Source organism: Xyrauchen texanus, chromosome 50 (genome assembly GCF_025860055.1).
Source record: "Xyrauchen texanus isolate HMW12.3.18 chromosome 50, RBS_HiC_50CHRs, whole genome shotgun sequence".
NCBI classification, from domain to species: domain Eukaryota; kingdom Metazoa; phylum Chordata; class Actinopteri; order Cypriniformes; family Catostomidae; genus Xyrauchen; species Xyrauchen texanus.
The window spans coordinates 16024309-16047616 of NC_068325.1; the positions used below are offsets into that span (position 1 = coordinate 16024309).

Genomic DNA, 23308 nt, shown 5'->3' on the forward strand with positions numbered 1-23308 from the left:
AGAAATACACCATCTGGCGTATCAGCACTCTTGTAGGGGAAGGAGCGAAACTCTAATTCATTTAAGGACATTTATAATGACGTGCAGCATTTGACTCTGACAGATGCCTGGATACGAAAATTTACGACGCGCAATTTACGGGGGCGCGCGGCTGGTAAAACTATAACTCGCGTCGTCAAGGTAACCATCCGAAGTGAAACATAAAACTGTCGTTTCCTGTTCTTTTAAGAAGTCAAACGCTGTATGAAGACCACATAAACGTATATTAAATCATGAAATGGCATCCCAAAAATAGTCAGAACTGAACTTCAGATTTATTTGAAGAAAGAAAGAATACTTTGACAATGTGGGGCAATGATAATTTTCCCAAAAGAAATGGACATGGGATCCAGGAATGGCCAGATGGATCTAAATATGAGGGAGAATTCAAAAATAACCTGAAACATGGCTCTGGTGTCTTCACATGGGCAAATGGAGAGGTATGTTTCACTTACATGCAATTGGATACCAAATATAATGGTCTGGTGGTTCTAAGATAAAGTTTAAGTTTATAAGTACTCTATAAGTCATTAATAAACATCGTTGTTGTTGTTGTTTTAAAAAAACGTCACAGCCCAGCTAACATTTATTTATTTTTTGGTTCTATGAACGATTTTCCTAACGTTACGGTTAGGTTGTGAAAAGGTTATTTTAGTTCCAAGAACGTTAAAAACGTCCTTTTTTTCCCAGTCCAATAACGTATTAAGGTTACTGTAAAAACGTTTGTTCATGACTTTGAGAGAACTTTTAGAGAACATTAGCCAAAGTTCTGAGAAGGTTCCCTGTTAGCTGGGAGAGCGCTTGTGTTTTAAAGGGAAAGTTCACCCCAAAATGAAAATTCTGCCATCCCAGATGTGTATGACTTTCTTTCTTTTGCTGTACACAAATTAAGATTTTTAGAAGAATATTTCACCCTGTAGGTCCATACAATGCAAGTGAATGGTTGGCAGAACTTTGAAGGTCCAAAAAACACATAAAAGCAGCATAAAAGTAATCCATACCTATCATGTCGCTTATGAAGATATAGATTAAACAATTGGAGTCTTAAGGATTACTTTTATGCTGTCTTTATGTGCTTTTTGGAGCTTTAAACTTCAGGCCACCGTTCACTTGCATTGTATGGACCTACAGAGCTGAAATATTCTTCTAAAAATCTTTGTTTGTGTTCAGCAGAAGAAAGAAAGTCATACACATCTGAGACGGCATGAGGGTGAGTAATTGACGAGATAATTTTAATTTTTGGTTGAACTATCCCTTTAACCCTAAAGTATTGTCATTTATAATCAGTTCTACAAAGGTTCATTTTTTAAGGATTATCGCCACGGAAAAGGCACTTATTCCTGGCCGAATGGATCCAAATTCACAGGAAAGTTTTATTTGAACCGTAAAGAGGGATATGGAATTCAGGTTTTCTCAGATGGAGCAACCTTCAAGGTGGGATGACAATAATGTCTTTCTTTGTATATTTCTGTACATTGCAAATATAGTAGCTTAGATCTGTTTTTAATATTAACTTTAAATAGTTAGTCTTATATATTAAAATGTGTGCCACAGTTTATTTGTAGAATAGTTTATAATACTGCATTACTTTTATTCCTCTCATCTACACAGGGTTTGTATCATGCTGATGAACGCTTCGGGCCTGGGGTTTTAAAATACCCTGATGGGCGAAAAGATGTGGGCCTTTGGCACAGAGAGAGGCTACTGCGATTGTGTACCATACTGGAGGGCGGCTTTACTCTTAGGGACTTCCCAGAACACATGGACGGACTACCCAAGAAACACCTTCTGAACCAACCTCAACTTCTCTCCGTAGAGTCAAGGATGGATGAAGAGACAGACCAAGATACCTCAGAGGACGAAGAACGCTTTATCTTGCCTCCAGACATTGAGAGATATTCTACGGATTCAGACCACCTACCCGTCCCCAAGTTTCTACGTCAGGAACTGGACATGCACTTTTTCGGTAGAAGTGACATCAGCGTAGAGGAGCAGTCACCACCCACAGCCTTGCCTCTGCAGCAGCGCATGAATGGCAACATTCAAAGACACAGGTAGGAATAATTTAGGTAGTTGTAATCGCTCTAATCCGTCCCTCAAATCTTAAACTTTTCATTTGTCTATATGATTTCCTTCTTTTTCAACACAGATTTGAGATAGAGACATTAGATTGGGATGTTGCCGCAGTCCTAAATATAAACAGAGATCAGTTTGGACCCAAAGGTCAACTTGAACTGAACTCAGAGAAACTGATCAAAGAGGCTTCACATGGTGACTCCAAGAGCATTTACCAAGTTCTCAGAGATGGAAACGTCCATCCTGACGTGAGTGACGCACAAGGACATACGGCACTCATCGCAGCCACGGTATGGATCTGTTTTAGCCAAACACAGTCTGGTATGGTGATTGACTATTTGCAGGCAATTGTGACAGCAATTTACATAGCTTTTAAGGAACGTAACATCTTTGTTTTGTTTTTTACTACAAGTATATTACATAGTTCCCATACTTGTAGCAGAACACTAATTTTCCCTTCTTAAAATTTTTGTTCTCCTGTCATAATGAATTGTAAACTAAATTTACCAGCAGATGGCAGCATTGGTATTTCTTGTTCACATCTTTGTAGAAATCTTGCACTAAATGGTGGATTTGAGATCTTGAAAAGCTATAAACATATACAACAATATAACTTTTATGTGTTTATTGTGTTTCAAACTATGCAGGTTAATTGCCACAATGACGTCATCCACTTGCTGCTGAACAGTGGGGCTGATGTTAATAAGTTAAATGATGAAGGCATGTCTGCTCTTGCTGTCTGCAGTGTCCTTTACTACCCATTCCAATCATTATGTGAGACACTGGCTGAGAAAATTACCCAGAATATCAGCTCTGAAACATGGGTAAAAACTGTAATAATAAAGACAATTATTATGATTACTCATATTGTGAGACAATCTGATTTACTGTAATGTCTTGGGGGTTGAAGTCAGTTTTGGGGTAGCTATTTTGAAACTATAGCTTCCCAACTTAAAGGTGCTGTAAGCTTAATGTTATACTAAACATTAAGCATAATAAAAATAATTGGTTAGTGGCCTAGCTATACTTTAATGATTGAGGTGCATTGTGTCATTAATTTACATGAATCTAGGCTGCATATATATTTTTTGATGATGTTAAAAAGACAATTTCTCATTCCTCCCTTTTTTCTTACTGTTACACCAAAGATTAAACCCCACACCCCTTTTGAGGATGTCTCTCAAGAATCCTCTCCAGATCCAATGACAGAAGCACCCAAAGATGAAAGCGGTGAAGAGACATTTGAGACAACAAGACAGAACAACCATGCTGACAAAAATCTTGAACCTGAGAACTTTAATTACTCAGAGAAACTTGAAGCTCTAAAGAATAGTTACGAAAACAAGGACACAAGGGAAGATGAGATAGTTACTTATACTGAACATCTAGAGAGCCTCAACGTCTCTGAGGACCCAGAAGCTCCAGAGCAAATCAACAAAAACAAGGATGTAAACAAGGATGAGATTGTCACTCAGCAACCCGAAGGCCTCAAGAACTCTGTGGAACCTTTAGCTCAAGAGCCAATCAAACAAAACCAAGTCACAAATGAAGATGAGACGGTTCCCCAGCCTGACCAACCTGAAGGCCTCAAGAAATCTGAGGTACCTTTAGCTCAAGAGCCAATGAAACAAAACCATGTCACAAATGAAGATGAGACGGTTCCCCAGCCTGACCAACCTGAAGGCCTCAAGAACTCTGAAGAACCTTTAGCTCAAGAGCCAATGAAACAAAACCATGTTGCAAACAAAGATGAGACAGTTCCCCAGCCTGACCAACCTGATGGCCTCAAGAACTCTGAAGAACCTTTAGCTCAAGAGCCAATGAAACAAAACCATGTCGCAAACGAAGATGAGACAGTTCCCCAGCCTGACGAACCTGAAGGCCTCAAGACCTCTGAGGAACCTTTAGCTCAAGAGCCATTGAAACAAAACCATGTCGCAAATGAAGATGAGACAGTTCCCCAGCCTGACGAACCTGAAGCCCTCAAGACCTCTGAGGAACCTTTAGCTCAAGAGCCAATGAAACAATACCATGTCACAAACGAAGATGAGACAGTTCCCCAGCCTGACCAACCTGAAGGCCTCAAGGACTTAGAGAATCTTCAAGCTCAAAATCAAAGCACTGAAAACATGGGTGTGAACAAGGAAGCAGTTCTTCAGCCTGAGCTTGAACAAGACAGGCAAACAGTAGAACCACACGTCATCAAGTTCTCAAAGATACTTAAGACTAGATCCATTCAAGTCTTTGATGATAAAATCCCAGTGGGCTCAGTGTCCTGGCAAGAGCAGATGCTGGAGAAGTATAACAACTCTGAGAAAGAGATAGATCAGGAGATGGATGAAGGTTTGGAAAGGAGCATCAAATCAGATGACCCTACCTTTGATTCTGCATGTTCTATGGCTAGTTTTCACATTTACGTCACAGAGGAGGACCTGCAGAAGAGTGCAGAGGCCCTGTGCCAGATAAGTACAGTGACCCCTGCAGACACCCAAGAGACAGTCTGGAAAATTGCCCTTCTAAAGACAGAGTTAGTGCATATTTGTCTGTCTGTCTGTCTGCATGTATGTGTGTGTGGTTTTGTTCATTTATTTTTTAGGTTGTTTGTTTGTTTCATTTTATAATTGGTGATTGGCTGCTCCAATAGGCATCGGAATCGATGGGTCACAATTAAGCTACTGTTGGAGAGAGGAGCAGACCCAAATGCCTCTACTGTCCCCATGCCAGTCATCTTCCTGGCTATCAAAGCTTCCCATGTCGAGGGGGTTCGCCGTCTGCTGGAGTGTGGGGCTTGCACAGACATACCTCTACCTCCAGAGGTGAGGATTCATCTGCTCTTCCAGTCTGTTTCAAGTCTTTCAACTCAATGATTTAGATGATTTGCAGTGATGGGTAGTAATGGACTACATGCAATCTGGATTGTACTTGTGATTAGATTACATTACATTTTTAAATGTGCATATAAAGATTACAGTTACTTTTTATGGATTGCATAATTACATTTAGATTACATAACCTATCAGTCTTGACTTTCAAAGAATCTCTCTAATGTTTAATGAAAATGTGTAAAGGAGAGTAAATTGGTCATTTTTGACCCGGGACAGGTAAAGAGTACTTTAAAAATACAGCATATGTTTTGGTACTGGAACCAAACATGACTTCCCCTTCTGTCGCTCTCTCCACGTTGTGTCGGAGAAGCGACACTAGGGGTCTCTCTTGAGCGCCGATATTCACCTCTGATCTATTGAAAAGGGCCAATGGGAGTTGGCAGTCAGTATTTGCATACCCCGCCCCCGGACATACGGGTATTTAAGCGGGGCAAATACGGGAGTTCATTCAGAAAATTTCTTTGGAGCCGATGGTCTGTCTGCAGTTGCTGCGAGTTTACACACCACTATAAAACGTTCCTGTTTCCTCTGACGATCTGCATGCTGTTGGATCGTGACGGCGCACAACAGCGGCTTTCTCCTTCACTTTGCACGCCGTGCATTGTTGCCCCTGAGCGCTTTGACAGCGCAGACACACATACACACTGTGTATATTAAAAGAGTTATTTTCCTTAAAAGAGTAAATTTCTCTAAAAGAGCGAACACAGCGGCGTTGAACGTCCTTTTCAGGACATGCACGACGAGCTGAGCGAGCCAAACTTCCTCGCTCCTCCGCTCTCACTACCCTCGGCGGTAGAACGGTCCCAGACCGCTCCCCCCCTGCATGCCATGGCCCCTCCCTGCAAGTCCACCAGGCCAAGGCACTTCAAGATTTGCACTTGGGTAGTCCTGTTCTTGACGTGCTGCAGGAACTGCACTCGGACAGGCGATGTCCACCCTCGTGGTCCAGAAACATAACAAATGCACTGGATCTGGTCGTAGTACAGGAGGCAGACAAAGCACGCTTTCTCAAAACTCTCCAGTCTCCCAGCTCCATTCGGCGACACCACCTGACGACTCCACCCAGCAGTCCTCAGTGGTGAAGATACAGACGGAGGCCAGGTCACACGTCCTGCCCGCCGCCAAAGCTGCCGCCAGGGGCCATGCCCTGTCTGCTGCGCCGAGGGCGTCCTCCTGCGGCTTTCAAGGAAGAAAGGAAGTGGTGCTCCGCCTCAATGAGCGAGAGCAGGCCTAGCTCTCAGCCCCGCGTTGAGCTCCCCGCAGAAAGAGGACGCCCCTCGTCTCACGGACCCCCTCGAGGACCCGGAAGGCTCCCAGGCGCTCCTGAGGCGACCGACCCAGAGACCGAGGCGTTAGCTCCGGAGGTGATAAGACCTCTCCATTCCCGGTGGAGGGCCGGGAGGAGAATCCTTTGTTTTTACATTTTCCACATTCTCAATAATAGAGCTATTTCCTTTGCCTCTGGGTCACCTGGCCCGCAAATGCCGTTCTCACGGCAATCTGCTTTCAGATTACGACAGTCCGGTACACCAGACGCGGCGATCCGCCTTCCGCCTGCCCACGACTGTCCCCGGCCGGCCGGTTCAGATGAGTCCAGAGGACGCCAGCATCAGACCTCCTCCTCAGTCACGAACCCGCCCCTGCGGGTGCTGCGAGCAAGGTAAGTGCTTTGAGTCTATTCTCAGCACCTCAGCCTCAGGCCGCAACGAAGCCGCCCGACGCTGCATTACCTGTTCCGCCCGCTCGCGAGGCCCGCCCGGTACGTCCAAAATACTCGTCCCTTTGGTGCCCCTAAGCGTAGAGCTGGGAAGCGTGGCTTTCGCACCGGACCATTCGACTTCGATTACGCAATTCAGTTTGCCCGGCTCCGCCCCCTTCAGGAAGCGTCCGCTGAAAACACGACCCTCTTAGCCAAGAGCGCGGTAGAGCCCGTCCCTCCAACCGAAATGAGGAAGGGTTTCTACAGCCCTTACTTCATTGTACCCAAGAAAGACGGCGGCTTATGACCAATCCTGGACTTGCGAGTTTTCAATCGGGCCTTGTTAAAACTCCCGTTCAAAATGCTCACACAGAGAAATATTCTGGCTGGCGTTCAGCATCTAGATTGGTTCGCAGCGGTAGACCTGAAGGACGCGTACTTCCACGTCTCAATTCTGCCACGACACCGACCCTTCTTACGGTTCGCATTCGACGGCCAGGCGTTCCAGTACAAAGTCCTCCCCTTCGGCCTGTCTCTGTCCCCTCACGTCTTTACGAAAGTCGCAGAGGCGGCCCTTGCCCCGCTACGAGTAGCCGGCATCCGAATTTCTCAACTACCTCGACGACTGGCTCATCCTAGCACACTCTCGAGAGTTACTATGCACACACAGAGACCAGGTGCTCCGGCACCTCAGCCGCTTGGGGCTTCAGGTCAACTGGGAAAAGAGCAAGCTCACTCCGGTTCAGAGCATCTCTTTTCTCGGGTTGGAGTTAGACTCAGTCTCAATGACAGCACGTCTCACGAGCGAGCGTGCTCAGTCGGTGCTGGACTGCCTCGCTTCCTTCAAGCCAAGCACAGTGGTCCCTCTAAAACTTTTCCAGAGGCTCCTGGGGCATGTGGCGTCCTCCGCGGCAGTCGCGCCGCTGGGGTTGATGCATGTGTGACCACTCCAGCACTGGCTCCAGACTCGAGTCCCGAGACAAGCATGGCACCACGGCATGCATCGGGTAAGGATCACCCCCGCCTGCCTCAAAACACTCCGACCCTGGACAGACCTGTGCTTTCTACGGGCAGGAGTGCCCCTGCAGCAGGTGTCCCGGTAGACCTGTTTGCCTCCCAGGAAACCTCCCACTGCCCGCTCTGGTACGCCCTAACAGAGGCTCCCCTCGGGACAGACGCGCTAGCACAGCTGGCCCTCGGGGCTGCACAAGTACGCATTTCCCCCAGTGAGCCTTCTTTCACCGGTGCTGTGCAAGGTCAGGGAGGACGAGGAGCAAGTCACGTTAGTGGCCCCCTACTGGCCCACTCGGACTTGGTTCTCGGAACTCAGGCTTCTCGCAACAGCTCCTCCCTGGCGAATTCCCCTGAGAAAGGACCTCCTCTCTCAGGGACGGGGCACGCTCTGGCACCCACGCCCAGACCTCTGGAACCTCCACGTCTGGTCCCTGGACGGGACGCGGAAGAGCTAGCCGGCTTACCGGCGAACGTTGTGAATACAATCAACCAAGCCAGAGCCCCTTCTACCAGGCACCTTCACGCCCTAAAGTGCAGCTTGTTACGCAGATTGGTGTTCTTCCGAACTGAAGACCCGCAGAGATGCTGCGATCAAGTCAGTGCTCCTGTTCCTACAGGAGAGGCTGGACAGGAGGCTGTCCCGTCCACCCTCAAGGTGTATGTTGCCGCCATTGCCGCCCACCACGATCCTGTAGACGGCAAGTCTTTGGGTAAGCACAACCTGATCCTCAGGTACCTGAGAGGCGCCCGGAGGTTGAATCCCTCCCGGCCAGACCTAGTTCCCTCCTGGGATCTCTCGGTAGTCTTGGCAGGACTCCAGAGACCTCCCTTCGAGCTGCTTGAATCAATTGGACTCAGGGCCCTCTCTCTTAAGACGGCCCTGCTGATCGCGCTCGCCTCTATCAAGAGGGTCGGGGACCTTCACGCGTTCTCTGTCAGCGACACTTGCCTGGAGTTCGGTCCGGCGGATACGTCTGTGATCCTAAGACCGCGACCGGGCTATGTGCCCAAGGTTCCACACCCTTCCGAGATCAGGTAGTGAACCTGCAAGCGCTGCCCCGGGAGGAGGCAGACCCAGCCCTTTCGTTGCTGTGTCCAGTGCGCGCCCTGCGCATTTACCTGGACGCACACAGAGCACCAGGCGCTCTGAGCAGCTCTTCGTCTGCTTTGGGGATGGCAGAAAGGGAATGCCGTCTCCAAACAGAGGCTCGCCCACTGGGTTGTCGATGCCATCACACTGGCTTATCACACCCAGGCCGTGCCCCTACCCTTGCGGGTCGAGCTCACTCAACAAGGGGTGTTGCGTCCTCGTGGGCACTGGCCAAGGGCACCTCCCTAGCAGACATCTGTAGAGCCGCGGGTTGGGCAACACCCAACACCTTCGCGAGGTTTTACAACCTCAGCGTTGAGTCGGTTGCGTCTCGTGTTTTCTCAGGTCGAGCCCGTAGAACTTCGGTAACACGTGAGACCGACCGGCCGGGTGGATTGCTAGCCCAGCGCCCTTTTCCTGGCGTCAAGGTAAAGTAGTGCGCCTTCTTCCCAGGGCGCCCCACTCGAGTCGGGACCCTGGTCGATTCCTCCCCAGCCCTCGGGTCCGCGGTTCAGCGGAGGAACTTCGCCGACCCAAGCCACTGCGGGTACCCTGGTGGCCACCCTGTACTGGTATAGGGGCTCCACAGGTAAAATAAGAAGGCCTCCTGTTTGGACCCCCTGTGTGTAATTCCACGGTTCTGTCCCCTTACGGCGGACCCCGTGTCTCCCTTAGGCAGTTACAGCTGCCCGGTCGCCATGCTGTAGCAACTCCCCCTTTCGAGGCTGGATCTACCACCGCACCATACTTTCCACATGAGCCCTAAGGCGGCCGTGTGGCGTGTCTACCACTTTTCCTCCCCAAGAAAAAGGGCAGGTGTGGTCTCCGCAGGGGTCTGGGTAAGACCCCTTCCCTATATGCGTGTAAGGGCCCGGCCGTGATTGCTCTATCGCGAGAAACATAGAGAGAAAAGAGGCCCAGCCAGGCTGGCCCGTTCCCATGTTGGCAAACATCGCCTTGTTCCCCTCCCAGGGTAACTAGAAGGATTCCGATGTTCTTATGGGGCATTGGGGAAGGATGCGTGTAGCCAGGTACAGACGATGCGCGGCACTGGATGAAATCCCTGCCCGCCTCTGTATCGGCGGTTCCGCGTACATGGTTCAGCACATGGCAAGATTGGAATGGGTCCCCTAGTGTCAGCTTCTCCGACACAACGTGGAGAGAGCGACAGAAGGGGAACGTTTGGTTACGTATGTAACCTCTGTTCCCCGAGGGAGGAACGACACGTTGTGTCTTTCCTTCGCCATGTCGCTGAACTGAGCCACTGTTGTGGCGGACCATTCCGGCTCCTCAGAAAAATCCTGAATGAACTCCCGTATTTGCCCGGCTTAAATACCCGTATGTCCGGGGGCCGGGTATGCAAATACTGACTGCCAACTCCCATTGGCCCTTTTCAATAGATCAGAGGTGAATATCAGCGCTCAAGAGAGACCCCTAGTGTCGCTTCCCGACACAACGTGTCGTTCCCTCCCTCGGGGAACGGAGGTTACATACGTAACCAAACGTTTCAAGACAAAACAATCAAGTCTTTCAACTCCCTTTGAAGTTTTATTTGAATTTCCATAAAACAAATTTTAATAGGAGACGATTTGCAGTTATGGGTAGTAATGGAATACATTTGAATCTGGATTGTGTAATCAGATTACAAAAAACAAAGTACTTGTGATTTGATTACACACAATTTTTAAATGTGCGTAAAAAGATTAGTTATTTTGATGGATAACATGATTACATTCAGTAAAGGAGTGTAAATTGGCACTTAAACCTCATATTGTCTTGGGGTCATTTCTGACTCGGGACAGGTAAAGAATCCGTTAAAAATACTGCATAGTTTTCGGATTGGAACCAAAAGTTCGACTTTGCCAAGACCATCAAAACAAACTAAATAAATAAAAAAAAGAAAATATATTTTTGGATATAACTGTTTAAGAAAAATATTAATTTAAACAAATTGTTCCTTCCATTGTCTTATCTGTACAATTTTGACCCGTACGGAAAGAACCATTTGTGTCATTTCACATTCGGACTTTCTGGATGTAATACAGCTTTGAATAGTTTTTGTACATCTATTGATCCAATTTGAGCTAGACATATTTTACATTTTCTCTAGCTTCCCACCTACTCCACTGATTAATGCATCTTTCCCACACATTGCATACTTTCCTCTCAAATATATATTTACTGTATACATAGTGCATACATTTACTAACATGATTTTATATTATAGGGTACAATGGGGCTAAAGCCCCCCAATGGTAAAAGACCTATTGAATGTAATTTTGTGGCAGAGAAATTAGATAGCACATTCCTAAACCCCTGTAACACTGCAACACATTTTTTGACATTAGTGGAAATAATGTATATATAGAGTATATATATATTGTTATAATGAAACAGATTTTCGTAAAGAGGGGTCTTTACTGCCATTGCACACTTATCAGGAATTTATGTATTTTTAGTGGTTTTCAATATGGGTCAAAAATGATGTGAAGGATAAAAAAGGAGGGTGCAATTTCTTAAGACTGTTCAATAAGAAATAAAAAAAAATTAAAAAGTAAACAGAAAAGATTATCTTAAATCTAAAAGAGTAATTTAAAAAAGTGAACGTTACAGATTACGGATTTTAGTTGTGTAATTTGTAATCAGTAGGCCTACTATATTGTATTTTAAAGTAACCCACCCAAAACTGATTATTTGTAAAAAAAATTACTATCCCATTGTTTTCATAAAATAAACACTAAATTTAATAAGAACATCAACAGTAAGGTTAAGTCATCAGGCTGTTGGGTTAAATGAGTTAATTCCTCTTTCTGTGACAGCAAAAGGGCCTTTACCCCCTTCACATATCAGCAGGATTACCAGGAGTAGAGGGCACAGAAATCACTGAACTCCTTCTTCATGCCCTGGCAGACCCTGACGTCAAAGCTGAGGATGCTGATGAAGTCTATGAGCTTGATAAGGTCAGAGTTTCTTTTGGCTTACCTTGTGAATTTAGATGTAAAAACACCAGGGTTAATATAAAAGGTATCCTATTAACTTCTACCTATTCTGTAACGTTGTTTTGTATGGGGGTAACAATGCTGTTGTTCTATGATGTTTTCTTGTTAATAGTGACATGCAGATTACACAATACTGATTCTTGCATATGCAGTGGCAGATGCCAGAGATACTGTATATGCACCACAACCTTTTAATATATCTCTAATCAAAGACATACAAACCCTCAGAACATGTTTGAGATCCAGGCCTTTGAGAATAAACATTTCATGGCCTCTGGACCCCCAGCTAAGTTCAGTTGCACCCCTGTCGAGCTTCCACAGGAAGGCGGGAGGACACCACTGCACGTGGCCTGCCAAAGAGACAGTGATTATACAGTAAGCATGCTGTAACTACATGAAGTTACACGTTTTCAGCAGTAGAGGTAAAAAACAAAAAGTCTCAAAAGCAATACAACTGTTTTATTAAGGCTGCTACTTAACCCTTGTGCTGTGTTTGTTTGTGCTAACACCTTTTGTGTTCCCGGTCAAAAATGACCGGCCCACTAAGATTGTTAATAAATCATAAATAAACACTTATTGCATATATTATCACAATATATTTTTTGTCAACTTTTTTTATTAATTATGATGGTTTTGTACTTCTTTAAACACATTTAAAAAATACAGTATATATTTTTTATTGATTATTGAAGGATTCATTGAACTGAGCTTATACTGGACTAGAGGGGGTGCACTCCCTAAAGAAAAAATGTAAAATAATAATAATTATGTAATAAATTAATAACCACTTGCTAATCTAAACAAAATATGTGTAATTTTAAATCTTTATATCTCTATAGCTAATCCTACCAATTCTAAAATAATGCTTTTTAATTTGCTAACAAATTAGAGATGTTTTGTTCTCATAATTTCATCTCAATTATATTCAGAATTGGTAAAACCATAAAAAAAGATGGGATAGCCATGTATTGTATATCGTTGGAAAGAGATCAATTAGTAAAATCCAATGAGAACATTTGTTTCACACAGTAGCCAAACTGCCGTGAGTATTAGTGCATGAATTTCCCACTGTAAATATGAGTGTCAGGTGTGTACAGGAGTGTCTTTTTGTCACGTGTTTTGTTATTACTTTAGGAAACATACATGTAACATAGACAATGACATATCGTAACTTACAGCAAACTATCCCAATTCAAACGAGCCCAAACAAAACATAATATGATTTTGTAGAAAATAGATTTTGAGATATTTCTCAAAGAGTGTACATGGAAAGACGATGCACAAAAGGGTGTTTAACACGTTGTGTGTGTGTGTGTGTGTGTGTGTGTGTGTGTGTGAGCGAGAGTGAGTGAGTGTGCACATGTCCGACGACTTTGTGTGTGCAAACTCACATCCACATATGTGCTCATCTAAAGGATTGGGATGCTCCTGAACACTTAATATTTCTGTATTTTGTAGTCTAATCCATTCATTTCCAATGGCTGGTCATTTCTGACCGGGAACACAAGTACACAAAGTGAAATAAAACCAATAAATGTAAAGAAAATGGTCCAATTTGACAACATGAAACTGCATTCATAGTGCATGTAACGTTATGGTAACATGACGTATTTGTGAGTGAAATGGAAAATTTCACAAATATGTTGTTCAGGACTTGATTTTATCCATTGGGATTCAATTGGATTCTGAAAAGTTGGATATGATTCGTTTATACTATTTTTCAAAAAAGAAAAGCTTCAGAATTGAAGAGATTTAAATTTAGAAAGATTATGAAAACTAACTTGCACTGATCAATCAAACACAACAAGACCAGAGACATTTTTAAAGGTTCACTCAGTAATTTTTTTCCTCATTTAAAATGTTTTACTTCTAATGAAATAAATTGTAATTTTGAAACACATGTATAAAATCATGAGCACTCATGTGAGATGAAGAGTTCAATCGGATAAGTAACCTTATTAAAGCTCTTTTATTCTACATTGGACAGGGGTGCCTCATGGGGGTAGCCATGTTAGCATCACATGACCAGCTGAATACTACTAGCTTAATCTCAGTAACTGCCCTTTTATTCGACACTTTCATTCATGAATCCTTGCTTACTGTGCATAGTGAACTTCTACAATGGCACCGGTAACTGAAAACTACTGTGTTTGAATGATGCAGCATCCAGGCCACTAGATGTCATTGTAAGCCACTTTGACATACATCAAAGAAATTACTGAGTGCACCTCAGAAAGGAAACATGGTCAAATTTGATTTGATGTTTTCTTTAGGACCAGTATAATTTTTTAAAGAATATATCAAAGTATTAATAATCTTAAATACATTTACATTGAACTAAATGCAATAATGAGAGACCAGTGTATGATTAAAGGCTTGTTTGCTACTGCCTTTTTTCAGAATGCTAGAGATGTGGTGGCCCTTCTCCTTTCTCACAGAGCAAGTACTAATCATTTGTGGAGTGGCCATTCACCCCTGTCTCTGGCCATCGCAAGTGGTAACGACCTTGTATGTGAACAGTATTTGGACAGTTCTTTCACCTGAATCATTTGTCAATTGCAGCTGTTACCAGGAAATCATCCTCAGATACTTGTATAATCAAAGATACACTATTCACTGTATATACAGCTTATCAAAATCTAAGGTCATTACTGAAGGATAAGGGTGAGAACTACATTGTAATTATTTTTTGTGGGTCTCAACACTTTGCCAGCATTGACATGCAGAGTGTATAAACACTCTTTTCCCAGGCTGTGGATGAACTGCTGGATGGGGGAGTAGATCCCAATCTTCCACTCACTCGTCACGTGGGTAGCGCCCTCTGTGCCCTTGCCAATATCAACTATGACGGTGGACCACATCCACGCAACCAAGTCAAGCTGGTGAGCAGCTGCGAAAAATATTTTTCTTAATCTTGTCTAGTAAAGTTTACTAGTAAAAATATCAAAACATCCTTAAAACAACATAAAAGTGTGTCTTCAACTTCGGGCACTTTCAATGTGTGAGAGTCTGAAGTTAATTAAAGAGATAGTTCACCCCATTTTCTCACCCACATGCCATACTAGATATGTATGACTTTTTTCTTCTGCTGAACACAAATTAAGATTTTTAGAAGAATATCTCAGCTCTGTTGGTCCACACAAAGTGAATGGTGGTCAGAACTTTGAAGGACCAAAAAGCACATAAATGCAGCATAAAAGTAATCCATAAGATTCCTGTGGTTAAATCCATATCTTCAGAAGCGATATAATGAGTATTGGTGAGAAAAAGATCAATATTTAGGTCCTTTTTAATTATTTTCTCCCCAATTTGGAATGCTCAAGTCCTCGTGTTGGCGTAGTGACTCGCCTCAATCTGGGTGGTGGAGGACGAATCTCAGTTGCCTCTGCATCTGAGACGGTCAATCCGTGCATCTTATCTCATGGCTTGTTGAGCGTATTACTGCAGATACCTAGCACGTGTGAAGGCTTCACGCTATTTTCTGCGGCATCCACTCACTACGTGCCCCACCGAGAGCGAGAACCACATTATAGTGACCATGAGGAGGTTAACCCAACGTGACTCTACCCACTCTAGCAACTGGGCCAAGATTTTATAGTAAAAATTACTTAAATATTTATCTATTTTTCACCCACACCTATCATATTACTTCTGAAGACATGGAGCCACACCACAGTCGTATGGATTAATTTTATGCTGCCTTTATGTGTTTTTGGAGCTTCAAAGTTCTGGCCACCATTCACTTGCATTGTATGGACCTACAGAGCTGAAATATTCATCTTAAAATCTTTGTTTGTGTTACAGTACTGTACATGCATGTCACATTACAAATTTTACCAGGCCTTCATCAATTATTTTGGTACTTTTCTAATGCTTTTTATGATATTACTGTTTTAGCCTTGTCCCAGACCCGGACTTTCAATATTCTATCACTATACTATTAAATATCCATTACAAAAACACAAATTATTTCATGTTAAAGACTATGATAATCTAAACAAAGAGTGAAATAAATATCAACCATTTTTATATTTATTGTGTGAAAATTATTTCTTTCATTTTGCTAAAGAATTATGTCTGTCCCGCATTTGTGGTGTCATTTCCGCCACACCAAAAAATTTTCAGCTAATATTTTGTATTCAAAAGTCAGTGTACTTGTTATCCAAGTCAGCAAAAGAGTCAGTGAAGAGCATGCTTGAGATGAAATATGAGACAAGTGATGTTTAAAAAAAATATCAATTGAAATAGAGTATTTTTTATTGGGAATTATTTCCAATCAAGCTGTAATTTTGCCAAACTATGCAAAAAGTGTGAAAATATTATTAAGATGCTAATATGAAATTAGCATTTTAGCCAATTTATTCTAAAGACATAAAAAATGCATTTGTATCTTGAAATAAAAAAAAAGTCTTACACATTGGCAAATTGATTTTTCACGTTTTAAGCGTAAATCTAACAATATTTCTTGAGGTTTATGCTTAAAAAAAAAGGATAAACAATTAGCTAATTGGGTGAGAAAAATAAACTTTATTTAAGATAGAAAGTTTAAATTTAATTAAATTAAATGCACCTTGTTTTTATATATTTTTACCAAAAAACAAATACAGATTACAAATACAGATTTTTACCCTCTCCTACTAATTTTCAGTTAACCCTAATTCAGAAACAGTTTAATTCTTTAGAGGCATGCCAGTCAACAAAATAAATAAATGTATGTTAAATGTTAGTTGTATGTAGTTATTCCTAATCATTGTGCTGTCTTTGATTCTATTTTGGTTTGTTCAGCTTGAGAAGTTGATCAAAGCTGGCGCTAACATTCTCCAGCCTGTCATGATGGGCGAGGGACGCAGGTGCGCTGTGGGAACTGTCGTGGATTATGCTCACTACGCATTCCAACAGGTGCGGCTTTCATCGCCAGTTCATCTACAGCCAGAGTCAGCAAAGCTTTATTGGCATGATTGTCAGCATTTACAATATTACCAAAGCACATATAGTAAATGTGCACTACGAAGGACTTCTCCTTTAATTGTTCATTAAAAATTAACAAAAGACCATGACTGAGCCAGTACATAAAAAAGGCATTCATGTATTACCCCAATTCACGATGGTAAGCCTACAATTATTTGACATTAAGAGTTGTTGCGATCGATTTGGCAAGAAATAAATATCAGGCTTATGTCATTTGTCCTCGCATGTTTACGTCATGTCCTTAAACAAAGGAAAGAAGGTCAGCTTGCAGATATGGTACTTATTTGCTAAGGCAACATATTTTTCGGATATACATCTTGAAGTAATTTCTTCTTACATGCAGTGACTCTTGGTGTAGCCTGTCAGATCCGCTCTGAGATGGTGATCACAGAAAACCGAACAAAACAATGTTTTCCCCAAGTAACCTTTTTTGAGTTTTTATGTTAATTTTGTTAGTCTTGGATAAGTTAGAACATTCTGTCAATAGAAGTCTATGGGATTTTTCAGAGTTTGGATCATCCACTATGAGAGAACCGTAATTCCATTCAGTTTAAATGACACATGAATCAGAACACTCTGAAGGTCTGTACCAAGTTTGGTGAATGTAGCATAAAAGCTCTTGGAGGAGTTAAGCACAAAATATACTTCTGAATTTGACGTGAACACTTAGCGTCTGCATACAGTTGAACGCTAACCTCTCAAAGTATACTTCACTTGACTGTGTGCGCATACACAGGGAGTTAGCGCAAGCATGCTACGACTGCTATATCTTCAAGAGTTTATACCCATAAATATGTCTTTGTATTCCTTCAAACTCAAGCTATACAAATGCAGGTATCTCCTGACCTCCTCACACATGCTCTTGAGGTGCACATCCACTGTTGTTGTTTCCACATTAGCCTTCTGCTGTTTAGCGGTGACTACATCTTCTTCTAGCGCTTCTGTAGAATAACAGTATGTTGGCTTTGTCAATGGGATTTACATAAAAAATATGGTTTATACAAAGTAAAAATCACCCATCATGGTAAAAAAACACATAAAATAATCGAATTTATTACCTGATCAAATTATAATTCGCTCACCAGACCTGTTCTTCCTTCTCACCAGGACCAGCGAGTGGCTCATACCCCATATCATGCCCTAAACAAACGTGAGAGACAGGTTTATAACAGCCGACGGCAGTTGCTAGGCCTCATGGGAGATCTCCTGAGACAGGCAGCAATCCGAATGGAAAGATGCCGCGTTGAGGAGGAACGGAGCCAAGGCATACTCAGTGAGTCAGGGCAATCGTTTCTATAAATGTACAACAGTTTATGGATTTTTATCTGGTTTCAGAGGGTTTGGAAGCATTGCTTGAAGGAGTGTTATTTTTTTAGTGTGTTCTATCGATTGAAAACACAGTTTTATGTGGTTACTAATATGTGTGTGTGTTTCTGTTGTTTCAAGGTGTCAGTCCCTCAGAGAGGTTTGTGTACACTGGAACAGGTGCCACACAGAGTCTGCTGAGCTCTTCTGATGAGAATGACATTAGTCGGAAAGTACAGAGGTATACGCACCCTGTATTACAAGGGCTGTCAATTTACAGCATTAATTCAGTGCAATTAATTATATAAAAAATGTACACCTAATAATAATGCCCCAGGACCATACAAAAGGAATTTACCTACCATCAGAGCAATTCAAGCTTAAAGTACCATCTTTGTGTTTTTACGAGTCTCAATCAGCAGAGGGCAGCAAGCGCAACTCCAGCTGCACAGACAAAAAAAACACTAGCGGACAACAGACAGCACAAGTTGAGGATGCGTGTTTGTGTTCAAACACAGCTGGACTAAGCGAAACTCAGAATGAGGGGTCTCGAGATGTTTTTCCAAGTTTCAAATGACGTTTAACTTGACACAGTCTCATAACAATGCTGTGTTTGTGACACTGAGACGCTTCAAAAATGTCCATTGGACACGTGTTTGTCCTCAGAAAAGCTTGTATATGTAAGTCTACCTCAGAAAGATGGACAAATTCAATTACAAAATGGATTGCTGAGGACTGTAGGCCAGTTATAGGCTTATTTTTAGTGAAATGGAAATAAACAATATATTGCCTTCTAAAGCCACTTTTTAATCGCCTAATAAATGCTTTACTCATCTGCCACAGTAATGTAATGTATTGTAATGATTAGAATCATTGTTATTGTTATAGTATATTGATGTCAGCTTATTAAAATTTGGAATTGTGATTAATCAAAAAAAATTGTAGTTAATCACAGAATTAAAAATAAAAGTGCTGAAATTTGACTCTAAATATACTTCTTTTCCTGTCAAAATGCATTGATTTCCATCTTAGGAAAGAAAAAAAAATTATATGTAATAATATAAAGCTTTATTAACATTTTCCAAATAAAGCCTTCCACAGTATTAAGATAGAAATGCAATAAAATAGCACCAATTTTAAGTAACATTAAACGTTTCCAAAAGTCTAAGAGGGAGTTAACCTAATTGAAAGAACTAGTCCCTACACAGGTTGGATAGTCATCGCAATGGCATTAATTCTCTTAAACTCTCATCCTCCTCAATATTAATCAGCTGGTAGACTGTGGCTAACCACTGTCCTATAGAAATCATGAAGCTGTGTTTATGATTCGCATCAGGCCGTCAGCACCGCTTTGAACTCCACATGAAAAGCACTTGCAGACAAAAACATCTCATTCTGCATTTTGGTGATAGTTAAGACTTGCTGTGCTTCTGTGGCAATTAAAATGTGCCTTACATAGGCTGAAAAATACTTGACTTCTATCACAAGTCTCATCTGGGCTTATTTTGTACATCAAATAGCTTTAAAGGAATGTTCCAGGTTCAGTACAAGTTGAGCTCAATCGACAGCCTTTGTGGCATAATATTGATTGCCACAAAAATGTATTTTGACTCATCCCTCCTTTTCTTTAAAAAAAGCTAAAATCTTCGTTCCAGTGAGGCACTTATAATGGAAGTCAATGGGGGTTAATTTCTTTACATTTAAATACTCCATTTTTCAAAAGTACAACCACAAAACATAAAGGATATGTGTGCAAACGTGATTTTAGTGAGATAAAATAACATACTAACCCTTTCTGTGTAAAATTATAGCCAATTTTACAACTTCGTTACCATGACGATGTAATGTCAACAAACCCTAAAACCCTGAAACGACTGTAAATATGACAATTTAAACAACATTACAGCTCAAATAATACATGACTTTAACAGAAGAATTAATGGAAGTGCTTTTATAAAATGATAAGCTTCACATTTCTGCCTTTAAACCCTCCACAAATTGGAGGCATATCATGTAATTGTTTTGTTTATTATTAAATGACAATCCTAATTATTACACATCCCTAACCCTAAAGGCTAGGATATACAAAGTTTTTGCATACTGTTCCATCTCGCCTTTAATTGAGCGCTCAGCCTTTCAAAGTAAACTTTTGATTGCAAGCCAAAACGTACGTGTTCACCACACAAATGTGTCTGTTTGTGGTTTAATTGCAGAAAACCTCTCTTCAAATATTGCTACCAGTGTGGTCGTTCAGTTGGGGTGGTCCTGTCGGCTTGTAGCCGCTGTCTTGAGGTCTTTTACTGCAGCAAGACCTGCAAAATAAAGGCCTGGGACGAGCGTCACCGAGACGAGTGTATCCGTGTGCCAGGTCAGTAAAACAATGTATTTCTCAAAAAATCCACCTCAACCATCTACATCCACCAAGTGAGAATGACTTTTACTTTGACAAGTTGTTGCGCTGAGTATATTCTGAAAACACCAACAATTTTCAAATGATGCAGGATGAACAAATGCATTTTTGCTTTTGTTTTTTACAGTTGTGAGTGGTGACAATAGTAGAGGTAAACACACATTCAGCAATCGGCGTCAACCTCTTTCAGCCAAAGACGTCAAAGGCAAGACCTTCCATCTGAACGTGACCCCAGAAATACAAGAATATGACCTTAAAGAAAATTACAGTTTTATTTAGCTGTTAAAGGCTTAAATGTTTCCCCAGACTCCAATTAAATATAATTAGTAATGTAAGGTTGTGGCCTCACATTACTCTTTCTGAAAAGCTTTTGTTCTGTTATTCTGTCACAGAATGTGACTTGTCATTCTATCTAACACTTTTTTTTAACCTCATACATCCTCGTATAACATGTAACAATAACATTTTGAAGGTCTTGTAGAATAGTTTTTTAAAGGGCAATAAACTAAACTGCAAAAAATGAATAAAAAATATTTTTCAATGGGTGAGAAAAAATGTAATTAAATTCAAAATTTTATGAAATTAAAAAAGATGCTAATTTATATAATATATGATATAAATTGACATGTTAATTTTTTTGCGGTGAAGAAGATAAAAAAAGCAGAAAAGATGAAGTACTTTTTACATTGGATAAGTTAAAGCGTGAACTTGAAAAGAAAATTCAACTCAATTAATTTGAGAACATTTCACTGGTAAATAAAATAAGTACATTTTACTTCACTTTTAACAGTACATGATGGTGTTTCCATCATGTACTGGGCCTGGATAATTAATGAGCTTGCATGGTTCCACTGTTTGCAAGTTTATTTACACAATTTTTATAGTTGATTTTGTTACGTTTGGTAATTTCTTGTTTTGTGAAGGGTGAAGTTTCTTCTCAAAATGACCCATTCATGATAAAATGTTTTTATCATGTATATAATTTTGTATATTTATATATATATATATACACTCACCTAAAGGATTATTAGGAACACCATACTAATTCTGTGTTTGACCCCCTTTCGCCTTCAGAACTGCCTTAATTCTACGTGGCATTGATTCAACAAGGTGCTGAAAGCATTCTTTAGAAATGTTGGCCCATATTGATAGGATAGCATCTTGCAGTTGATGGAGATTTGTGGGATGCACATCCAGGGCACGAAGCTCCTGTTCCACCACATCCCAAAGATGCTCTATTAGGTTGAGATCTGGTGACTGTGGGGGCCATTTTAGTACAGTGAACTCATTGTCATGTTCAAGAAACCAATTTGAAATGATTCGAGCTTTGTGACATGGTGCATTATCCTGCTGGAAGGAGCCATCAGAGGATGGGTACATGGTGGCCATAAAGGGATGGACATGGTCAGAAACAATGCTCAGGTAGGCTGTGGCATTTAAACGATACCCAATTGGCACTAAGGGGCCTAAAGTGTGCCAAGAAAACATCCCACACACCATTACACCACCACCACCAGCCTGCACAGTGGTAACAAGGCATGATGGATCCATGTTCTCATTCTGTTTACGCCAAATTCTGACTCTACCATCTGAATGTCTCAACAGAAATCGAGACTCATCAGACCAGGCAACATTTTTCCAGTCTTCAATCTGTCCAATTTTGGTGAGCTCTTGCAAATTGTAGCCTCTTTTTCCTATTTGTAGTGGAGATGAGTGGTACCCGGTGGGGACTTCTGCTGTTGTAGCCCATCCGCCTCAAGGTTGTGCGTGTTGTGGCTTCACAAATGCTTTGCTGCATACCTCGGTTGTAACGAGTGGTTATTTCAGGCAAAGTTGCTCTTCTATCAGCTTGAATCAGTCGGCCCATTCTCCTCTGACCTCTAGCATCAACAAGGCATTTTCGCCCACAGGACTGCCGCATACTGGATGTTTTTCCATTCTTTGTAAACCCTAGAAATGAAAATCCCAGTAACTGAGCAGATTGTGAAATACTCAGACCGGCCCATCTGGCACCAACAACCATGCCACGCTCAAAATTGCTTAAATCACCTTTCTTTCCCATTCTGACATTCAGTTTGGAGTTCAGGAGATTGTCTTGACCAGGACCACACCCCTAAATGCATTGAAGCAACTGCCATGTGATTGGTTGATTAGATAATTGCATTAATGAGAAATTGAACAGGTGTTCCTAATAATCCTTTAGGTGAGTGTATATATATATATATATATATATTATGTATATACACTGATGAGTCGAAACATTATGACCACCTGCTGTAGGTTCTCTGCGTGCCGCCAAAACAGTGCTTACCCACCGAGACATGGACTCTACAAGATCCCTTAAGGTTTCCTGTGGTATCTGGCACCAAGACATTAGCAGCAGATCCTTCAAGCTCTGCAAGTTGCGAGGTGGAGCCGCCATGGATCGGACTTGTTGATCCAGCACATCTCACAGATGCTCAATCGGATTGAGATCTGGTGAATTTGGAGGCCAGGGCAACACCTTGAACTCTTCATCATGTTCCTCAAACCATTCACGAACAATATGTGCAGTGTGGCAGGGCGCATTATCCTGCTGAATAGGCCACTGCCATCAGGAAATACCATTGCCATAAAGTGGTGTACCTGGTCTGCAACTATGTTTGGGTAGGTGGCACGTGTCAAATTTACGTTCATATGAATTGCTGGACCCAGCGTTTCCCAGCAGAACATTGCCCAGAGCATCACACTTCCTCCACCAGCTTGTTGTCTTCCCACAGTGCAACCTGGAACCATCACATCCCCAGGTAAAGTCCGTTCAAGTGATGTAAAAGAAAATGGGAA

At 41.9% G+C, this 23308-nt stretch overlaps 1 protein-coding gene across 2 annotated transcripts; it reads left to right on the forward strand.

Moving 5' to 3' along the window:
• Window positions 1-205: 205 nt before the first annotated feature.
• On the forward strand, window positions 206-20985 carry LOC127641293 (ankyrin repeat and MYND domain-containing protein 1-like). Of its 2 annotated transcripts, none has more exons than XM_052124197.1 (16): window positions 206-479; window positions 1327-1473; window positions 1651-2093; window positions 2189-2405; window positions 2763-2939; window positions 3264-4642; window positions 4760-4931; window positions 11623-11763; window positions 12031-12177; window positions 14203-14310; window positions 14553-14684; window positions 16588-16701; window positions 17878-18043; window positions 18217-18316; window positions 20289-20443; window positions 20613-20985. In XM_052124197.1, the coding sequence occupies exons 1-16, from the start codon at window positions 345-347 to the stop codon at window positions 20762-20764; spliced, it is 3885 nt and encodes a 1294-aa protein (XP_051980157.1). In that variant the 5' UTR covers window positions 206-344; the 3' UTR covers window positions 20765-20985. The 2 variants fall into 2 exon arrangements, with proteins under 2 accessions (XP_051980157.1, XP_051980158.1); XM_052124198.1 differs by having other exon boundaries at window positions 1351-1473.
• The last annotated feature ends 2323 nt before the right edge of the window (window positions 20986-23308 follow it).

Coding starts and splice junctions, on each gene's coding strand:
- LOC127641293 (XM_052124197.1), top strand. CDS start 345: ATGTGGGGCAATGATAATTTTCCCAAAAGAAATGGACATGGGATCCAG. Junction 4,932..11,622: donor ACATACCTCTACCTCCAGAG/GTGAGGATTCAT, acceptor TTTCTGTGACAG/CAAAAGGGCCTTTACCCCCT. Junction 11,764..12,030: donor AAGTCTATGAGCTTGATAAG/GTCAGAGTTTCT, acceptor ACAAACCCTCAG/AACATGTTTGAGATCCAGGC.